Here is a 10447-nt window from a genome sequence, read left to right on the forward strand (position 1 = left end):
AACGCAAGAGACCCATCGCGTTTAAACCCCCCTCAGACACATAGATGCAGAGGCACGCACACACACACACACACACACACACACACACACGAGCGCGCACGCACGCACACACACACACGAGCACGCACGCACGCACGCGCACACACACACACACACACACACACACACCCTAGCGCTGAAAGGAAAGTCTTTAGCAGGCAGATACAGTAGGACTTTAACCAAACAGTTTTCACCCAGAGCAGTTACCGGTATTATAGAGAAAAATAGCAGCTGTGTGTGTGTGTGTGTGTGTGTGTGTGTGTGTGTGTGTGTGTGTGTGTGCGCGCGTGCGCATGTGCCCTCAGGCTTGCAGTTTTTCCTGACACAAGACAGGGAGAGGCAGAGAAAAATATCACGCAAACAGTTCTTGAATGGAAAAAAGGCATTACAGTACAAGGTCAAATTAAAATTTATTAAATTGTGCCCGTGTGTGTGTTTCCATGCTTGTGTACCTGGTCAATTAAATTAAATGGAGTTACATTAATCGACTACAAACCGCATCAACATGATGCAGTCAAAACCTTTAATATTGCAGATGACAAAACAGCCAAACGCTCATTTTCCTGCTCTCTACATGACTGTATGTTGAGAACAGCACAACTAATTAAAGAGTCGTCAGCAAAGCAGTCAAAAGTGACGTCAAAATGCAAATGGCGCCATCTACTGTACGGGGGTTCCACGACAGCCAATTTCCATTCCTCCCAAGTTTTTCATTGTCTGCACTTGCTGGCGGTCACACGCGGTGTGAGCTGCTGGAATTCAATTCACACAAATTCTGAAATATGGAAAATGCTGCAAAAGTTGTAATAAGCTTGTACCAATTTACCTTAAATGTATGAATTGTTCTTTCCATAGTATATCCTAGCATTAAATGGCCAGGGTACAAATGAATGACTGGGGCAGTGAGTTCAGTCAGAGTGTAAGGACTTCATGAAATATGGGTTACTCTTAAGCCTGTCGGGATGGGATTAGTATTGCAGGACAACATACTGTAGGTAATGTCATGCCGTGCGACACACTGCTCTCTCTGCCTCGTCAACCATGGATTTCTCCCTGCGTGATTGTCATCAGTAAAATGAGGAAAAAAGTTTTTGGGTGGATTCTCCCTTTAAGGTGCTCTCAGCTCAGAGAGAGGTTTGACGACGTCTGCATAATACTGTACAACAGCTACTGAACATGATTTACAGCCTCCGATGCCCCAGAGGACGCACTCCAGGCTTATAAATAGCAGTGACGTGCTGCGGAGCACTGGGCATTCAAATCAGCTCATTTGCTTCAGGTTAGATATCGCCATCTTTCCAGGTACGAAGCAGGTTGTGGCCGAGGAACCTCCAAACTACTCCATATATCACACACTATCACACCACCCATATATCACACCACCCATATCCAGTGATCTATCTACCGTAGTCCAAAGAAGTCTTTGATCCAACTTTTACAATTTCTTCCATACTCTTATCATTCTCTTACACAGAATTTTTTTTTTTTTAGTTATTCTTAATTTTACCCAAAATTTTCTATGCTCACCTGTTTTATACACATACATTCTCAATGTTGAATATTGTTTGTTAAAAGCAGTATTTAACACTGAATTATCTTCAGATATGGTTGCTTTGAAAACACAGTGAAACACCACAGTAAAAAGTTCATTCAAATGAAGTGAAGTAAATACCAGCATGTCAAACACTTTAAGGAGGGCTTTTCCATCCCTATATCAGAATGTACAATCGGTACGATTTGCCTTTAGAGCAGCCCTACTGTACGTAACGCAGCTCACTGCAAATGTCATTATTGAAAGCAGGTAATTTGCTTAGATCTATTGGGATAGAAGCAACTCTGCTGGTCATCCACAGGCAGACAGACAGACAGGCAAAGAATATGTTTTGCATAGAGAAACATAACCAGTGTAATAAATAATACACACACCAGCGCCTTGTGTTTTTGCATAGGGGACATCCAGGCAGCATGGAAACCCTTTTCTCGAAATGGAACAGACACTGCTCCAGTCCAAAGTCCAACAGTATTATCAATGCAGTCCTGAGCAGTATAGGTGGTTGAATTATTCACATTTTCTACTGCAATATGTGCACGGAGTGGGAGGAGATCCAACGCAACAGCGTGGACTTTCACTTGGGTTTTGTGAAGTGTGAAGCCAAAAACACTGCAGACACTGCAATGATGTTATATGAAGTCAAAGAGAGAGATAAACAGGGAGGAATACACAGAGAAAAGAGTCAAAGGAGAGAAAAGTACGTGTGGACAGATAAGCGCATCTGTCTGTCACTGTGACAACTCTATAAATAGAACTAGACACATCTGTGTGTTACTGTGACAACTCTATAAATAGAACTAGACACATCTGTGTGTCACTGTGACAACCCTATAAATAGAACTAGAAACATCTGTGTCACTGTGACAACCCTATAAATAGAACTAGAAACATCTCTGTTACTGTGACAACCCTATAAATAGAACTAGAAACATCTGTGTGTCACTGTGACAACCCTATAAATAGAACTAGACACATCTGTGTGTCACTGTGACAACTCTATAAATAGAACTAGAAACATCTGTGTGTCACTGTGACAACTCTATAAATAGAACTAGAAACATCTGTGTCACTGTGACAACCCTATAAATAGAACTAGAAACATCTGTGTGTCACTGTGACAACTCTATAAATAGAACTAGACACATCTGTGTGTCACTGTGACAACTCTATAAATAGAACTAGAAACATCTGTGTGTCACTGTGACAACTCTATAAATAGAACTAGAAACATCTGTGTCACTGTGACAACCCTATAAATAGAACTAGAAACATCTGTGTGTCACTGTGACAACTCTATAAATAGAACTAGACACATCTGTGTGTCACTGTGACAACCCTATAAATAGAACTAGACACATCTGTGTGTCACTGTGACAACTCTATAAATAGAACTAGAAACATCTGTGTGTCACTGTGACAACCCTATAAATAGAACTAGAAACATCTGTGTGTCACTGTGACAACTCTATAAATAGAACTAGAAACATCTGTGTGTCACTGTGACAACTCTATAAATAGAACTAGACACATCTGTGTGTCACTGTGACAACTCTATAAATAGAACTAGACACATCTGTGTGTCACTGTGACAACTCTATAAATAGAACTAGACACATCTGTGTGTCACTGTGACAACCCTATAAATAGAACTAGAAACATCTGTGTGTCACTGTGACAACTCTATAAATAGAACTAGAAACATCTGTGTGTCACTGTGACAACCCTATAAATAGAACTAGACACATCTGTGTGTCACTGTGACAACTCTATAAATAGAACTAGAAACATCTGTGTGTCACTGTGACAACTCTATAAATAGAACTAGAAACATCCGTGTCACTGTGACAACCCTATAAATAGAACTAGAAACATCTGTGTCACTGTGACAACTCTATAAATAGAACTAGACACATCTGTGTGTCACTGTGACAACCCTATAAATAGAACTAGACACATCTGTGTGTCACTGTGACAACTCTATAAATAGAACTAGAAACATCTGTGTGTCACTGTGACAACCCTATAAATAGAACTAGAAACATCTGTGTGTCACTGTGACAACTCTATAAATAGAACTAGACACATCTGTGTGTCACTGTGACAACCCTATAAATAGAACTAGAAACATCTGTGTGTCACTGTGACAACTCTATAAATAGAACTAGAAACATCTGTGTGTCACTGTGACAACTCTATAAATAGAACTAGAAACATCTGTGTCACTGTGACAACTCTATAAATAGAACTAGAAACATCTGTGTGTCACTGTGACAACCCTATAAATAGAACTAGAAACATCCGTGTCACTGTGACACTGTGCGTGTGCTTGTCTGTGTGTATGTGCGTCTGTGTGTGTGTGTGTGTGTGTGTGTGTGTGAGAGACAGAGAATACAGTATGAGTGTGTGTCTTTACCGTGGTCTCGTCCTCGTGCAGCACCTGGTCGTATCCACTGAGCGCCACACAGAAGATGATGGCCGTCACGTCCTCGAAACAGTGGATCCACTTCTTCCTCTCCGACCTCTGACCCCCCACGTCAAACAGCCTGATGGGCACACGCACACACACACACACACACACACACACACACACACACGCACACACAGACAAACATTTTTATTTATCACTATGAAAATGCAAAAAGCCAACTGACTTCAATTCAGTTAGCCTGATATTCAGACTTCATCATCAACTCATTCTGAAATCTGAGATTCTGATTGCAATCAGTGCAGAGCATTTCTATGAGGGGGCGGGCTTCGGTCTTCGTTAACCAATCACTAGAGACCAAGGTGTCCACGGCAACCTAACCTCGCGTCACCAGGCTCTTCCCGAGGCAACCGGCCGGCATGGCCGGGCAGCCGCGGCAGTCTTGCTAGTCACAAGCACAAGCTAACGTAGCTAGCTAATGCTAGCCAGCTTCTCCACGTTAAGCAGCCAAAGTCGGGCGACTTTGTACTTCCTCGTCGCACACTGCAGTGACTAATAAGACGTTACCGGTGTTACACGGTGGTGGGGCCATACACCGATTACATAACATGCCCACCGGTAACACCGTTCATATTTATGGAAGAAGAAATGAAAGAAAGAAAAAAAAAACGCTAAGTTAACTGAAGCTGGTCTCATGTAAGCAGCTCGCTAAGTTCATCCACCCAGTGCAGTCACAGTGAAAACCGCCTCCTCCAGGAATAGTAATACAGTATAGCCGATGTTGAAACAATATTTAGGCTTTTTTCAGCAAAACAAACACGCCCAGTCCACCGGCTACTCATATACACTGTGTGTGCCTCTACTCATATACACTGTGTGTGTCTCTACTCATATACACTGTGTGTGCCTCTACTCATATACACTGTGTGTGTCTCTACTCATATACACTGTGTGTGTCTCTACTCATATACACTGTGTGTGCCTCTACTCATATACACTGTGTGTGTCTCTACTCATATACACTGTGTGTGTCTCTACTCATATACACTGTGTGTGCCTCTACTCATATACACTGTGTGTGCCTCTACTCATATACACTGTGTGTGCCTCTACTCATATACACTGTGTGTGTCTCTACTCATATACACTGTGTGTGCCTCTACTCATATACACTGTGTGTGTCTCTACTCATATACACTGTGTGTGTCTCTACTCATATACACTGTGTGTGCCTCTACTCATATACACTGTGTGCCTCTACTCATATACACTGTGTGTGCCTCTACTCATATACACTGTGTGTGCCTCTACTCATATACACTGTGTGTGCCTCTACTCATATACACTGTGTGTGTCTCTACTCATATACACTGTGTGTGTCTCTACTCATATACACTGTGTGTGCCTCTACTCATATACACTGTGTGTGCCTCTACTCATATACACTGTGTGTGTCTCTACTCATATACACTGTGTGTGTCTCTACTCATATACACTGTGTGTGCCTCTACTCATATACACTGTGTGTGTCTCTACTCATACACACTGTGTGTGTCTCTACTCATATACACTGTGTGTGTCTCTACTCATATACACTGTGTGTGCCTCTACTCATATACACTGTGTGTGCCTCTACTCATATACACTGTGTGTGTCTCTACTCATATACACTGTGTGTGTCTCTACTCATATACACTGTGTGTGTCTCTACTCATATACACTGTGTGTGTCTCTACTCATATACACTGTGTGTGCCTCTACTCATATACACTGTGTGTGTCTCTACTCATACACACTGTGTGTGTCTCTACTCATATACACTGTGTGTGTCTCTACTCATATACACTGTGTGTGCCTCTACTCATATACACTGTGTGTGTCTCTACTCATATACACTGTGTGTGTCTCTACTCATATACACTGTGTGTGCCTCTACTCATATACACTGTGTGTGTCTCTACTCATATACACTGTGTGTGTCTCTACTCATATACACTGTGTGTGTCTCTACTCATATACACTGTGTGTGTCTCTACTCATATACACTGTGTGTGCCTCTACTCATATACACTGTGTGTGTCTCTACTCATATACACTGTGTGTGTCTCTACTCATATACACTGTGTGTGTCTCTACTCATATACACTGTGTGTGTCTCTACTCATATACACTGTGTGTGTCTCTACTCATATACACTGTGTGTGTCTCTACTCATATACACTGTGTGTGCCTCTACTCATATACACTGTGTGCCTCTACTCATATACACTGTGTGTGTCTCTACTCATATACACTGTGTGTGCCTCTACTCATATACACTGTGTGTGTCTCTACTCATACACACTGTGTGTGTCTCTACTCATACACACTGTGTGTGTCTCTACTCATATACACTGTGTGTGCCTCTACTCATATACACTGTGTGTGCCTCTACTCATACACACTGTGTGTGTCTCTACTCATATACACTGTGTGTGCCTCTACTCATATACACTGTGTGTGTCTCTACTCATATACACTGTGTGTGTCTCTACTCATACACACTGTGTGTGTCTCTACTCATATACACTGTGTGTGTCTCTACTCATATACACTGTGTGTGTCTCTACTCATATACACTGTGTATGTCTCTACTCATATACACTGTGTGTGTCTCTACTCATATACACTGTGTGTCTCTACTCATATACACTGTGTGCCTCTACTCATATACACTGTGTGTGTCTCTACTCATATACACTGTGTGTGTCTCTACTCATATACACTGTGTGTGTCTCTACTCATATACACTGTGTGTGTCTACTCATATACACTGTGTGTGCCTCTACTCATATACACTGTGTGTGTCTCTACTCATATACACTGTGTGTGTCTCTACTCATATACACTGTGTGTGCCTCTACTCATATACACTGTGTGTGTCTCTACTCATATACACTGTGTGTGCCTCTACTCATATACACTGTGTGTGTCTCTACTCATATACACTGTGTGTGCCTCTACTCATATACACTGTGTGTGCCTCTGTGTGTGTCTCTACTCATATACACTGTGTGTGCCTCTACTCATATACACTGTGTGTCTCTACTCATATACACTGTGTGTGCCTCTACTCATATACACTGTGTGTGTCTCTACTCATATACACTGTGTGTGTCTCTACTCATATACACTGTGTGTGTCTCTACTCATATACACTGTGTGTGTCTCTACTCATATACACTGTGTGTGCCTCTACTCATACACACTGTGTGTGTCTCTACTCATATACACTGTGTGTGTCTCTACTCATATACACTGTGTGTGTCTCTACTCATATACACTGTGTGTCTCTACTCATATACACTGTGTGTGCCTCTACTCATATACACTGTGTGTGTCTCTACTCATATACACTGTGTGTGTCTCTACTCATATACACTGTGTGTGCCTCTACTCATACACACTGTGTGTGCATCCATGAGACATTATAGAAAATCACAATATGACAACAATGGCTGCCTCACAGCAAATGTGCTATGAGAGATATGAGAGAGATGAGACAGAGAGAGAGGGACAAGACATCAGTTGACAAGTATGATGCTGCGTCCGCCCAGAAAAATAATTAAAATAATTGGCATCTACAGTTGATTAACCTCTCCGCTCTGTATGTGTGTGTGCGCGTGTGCGTGTGTGTGTGTGTGTGTGTACTTGTGTGCGTATGTGTGTGTGTGTGTGTACTTGTGTGCGTATGTGTGTGTGTGTGTGTACTTGTGTGCGTATGTGTATGCTAAGTGAAGCATAGACAGAGAGTGGAGGCAGAAATATGCTAATTAAAGTAGAGGTCAGAATAACAGACACCTCTCTCTCTCGTGTCTCTTCCCCATCCTCCCACTATCCCAGCACAGCCCCTCCCTCCCTCCCTCTCTCCCCCCTCCCTCCCTCTCTCCCCCCTCCCTCCCTCTCTCCCTCCCTCTCTCCCTCCCTCCCTCCCTCCCTCTCTCCCTCCCTCCCTCTCTCCCCCCCTCCCCTCCTCTCCCTCCCACTCTCCCTCCCTCCCTCCCTCCCTCCCTCTCTCCCTCCCTCCCTCCCTCTCTCCCCCCTCCCTCTCTCCCCCCTCCCTCCCTCTCTCCCTCCCTCCCTCTCTCCCTCCCTCCCTCCCTCCCCTCCTCTCCCTCTCTCCCTCTCTCCCTCCCTCCCTCCCCCCCTCCCTCCCTCTCTCATCAGTCCCACAGCTCCGTGCTGTAATTGAATCACATGTGATTAAACATGCAGAGAAGCACACATGTAGACACTGGTTTCAAGCCTTTACTTCTATTCATTACGCAATGGAGCTGCTGCTTCACCCAGATAGGCCGGATGGATGGATGATAGACAGACAGACAGACAGACAGATAGAGAGATAGATAGACAGACAAATAGATAGATAGATAGACAGACAGACAGACAGACAGACAGACAAATAGATAGACAGACAGACAGACAGACAGATAGATAGATAGATAGATAGATAGATAGACAGACAGATATATAGATAGATAGATAGATAGATAGTAGGGGTGGGGGGGAAATCGATACAGCATAGTATCGCGATATTTTGTGGGCAATATATCGTATCGTATCGAATGCCAAGTATCGTGATATTTTATTATACCAAATGTCAAGTGCATCATGCAACATTTAGGACAGGTTTTTATGACAGTGTTGGTCAGTCTGTCTGCTTGACCATCCCATTTTACTGCAATAAATATGATTGAAGTGAGATGAACAGACTGGAAACTTTATCTCATTAGATAAAACAGATGTTGACAAAGTTTTGTCCTTTGGGGACATCATTTGCAGTTGAAAAAAGGTAATAAATCACAATATCGCAATACTCAATATATCGCAATACTAGCATTTCGCAATACTATCGTATCATGACTTAAGTATCGTGATAATATTGTATTGTGGGGCATCTGGTGATTCCCACCCTTAATAGATAGATAGATTTGATGGATAGGAATGACTCCATTTATAAGCCAAATATATGACATGTTAAGTGCAGTTGTAAGGTGTAAATGTGAGGGAGAATGATATTTTCCTCTCCTTCTATTCCACTCTGATAAATCAGTAAAGGTGTTCGTAACAATCTGGGACTCAGTTTGACGGTCAGGTTGTGTTTGTGTTGGAATGGAATGAAAGTAAGCATGCTAAGCACAGGGCAGTGCAGGTGGGCAGTAGCTGTGTTTCCATTACAGTTTTTCGCAAAATAATTGCGATATTTCTACAACTTCGACAATGTACAATTGCGACTTGTAGGCGTTTCCATTGAAGTTGAGTTTGAGTGACGGCGCACACACCTGAACGCAATTCCCCGTTGCAGCAGCTGCCACAGTGATTACGCACGGGATCTGCCCCAAATCCCGTCCCCTGCATGCTCAATGCAAATCACAACATGAAGTTACAACGCATATAAACGAGCCTGATTATCAATTCAAAAGAAAATGAGTGTCAACATGTTGCTGGCTGCAGTGAATGCAGTGAGCGCGAGAGGCAGAGGAAAAAAGGTAGCCTACAACTGCGCGCACACAGACAGGCAGCCTGTCACCATGGACCGATTTCTCTCATTAAACATGATCTATTTTCCCCAGCTCCGCTTTTGCACAACACTCGTCTTTCTGCTAGGTAGCGTGGCTTAAAAGTTTTCCACTTGCTGCGGAGGTTTTGCCACGGTTTAGCGAACCCTTTCTCCCTAATTTTCCTTTCATTTTCCGCTCCGTTTCCAAAGGAGAAGATGGGTCACATGACATGCAAATACGAAAAATGTGTTTCCATTAAACTTTTGCGATAAACTGCTATATCGACACGTCTGAAAAACCACCTCATGAGAGCGCAAAAACTTTTTGCGTTATTTGGGAGGTTTTTCGTGTTTCCATTACCCACTTTCTATTGCGATATATAGATTTTGCGCATTTCTGAGGGTAATGGAAACACGACTAGTGAAAGAGGAGATCTGAAATGAGCAAGTCAAACATGTGTTTGTTGTTGTGGACGTGTCTGTCTGAGTGTGTGTATGAGTGTGTTGATTCTGACCTGAAGTGGAGGTTTTTGAAGGTGAAGTGTGTCTCAACGATGCCGGTGGTCTTCACTCGGGTCCTCAGGATGTCCTGCTCCGTCGGCTGGTAGTCTGGCGCACCGATCCGATCTAGGCTGTCTAGGTAGCTGCGTACACACACACACACACACACACACACACACACACACACACACCAAGGACAGTGTTAGAGCAGTGTGTAAGTCTGCTGATGTGAACTGATGTGGTAATTATCTAAATGATCCAAAGGCAACAGAATGCTTGGCCTCTCCTCTTGGCAGTAGCACACTGGCGCTGCACTAGCAGTGCTGGAGGCATCAGAGTGTACACGTCATGATAGGGCCCAGCAGGGGGCGCAACAGCAAACACTAATAAT

At 43.2% G+C, this 10447-nt stretch overlaps 1 protein-coding gene across 2 annotated transcripts in view; it reads right to left on the bottom strand.

Moving 5' to 3' along the window:
• Nucleotides 1-10447, bottom strand: part of gnao1a (guanine nucleotide binding protein (G protein), alpha activating activity polypeptide O, a) — a gene marked incomplete at its 3' end in the record, with an annotated part of 167293 nt that overhangs the window by 21740 nt on the left and 135106 nt on the right. For both annotated transcript variants that reach the window (XM_083655104.1, XM_083655103.1), the window contains exons 5-6: nucleotides 10071-10199; nucleotides 4005-4134 (exon numbers count right to left, since the gene is read on the bottom strand). In XM_083655104.1, the coding sequence (XP_083511230.1) occupies nucleotides 4005-4134; nucleotides 10071-10199 (259 nt within the window). The remainder of the gene's footprint in view (nucleotides 1-4004; nucleotides 4135-10070; nucleotides 10200-10447) is intronic.

The sequence above is a fragment of the Poromitra crassiceps genome, assembly GCF_964638095.1.
Source record: "Poromitra crassiceps genome assembly, chromosome: 18".
Lineage (NCBI taxonomy): Eukaryota > Metazoa > Chordata > Actinopteri > Beryciformes > Melamphaidae > Poromitra > Poromitra crassiceps.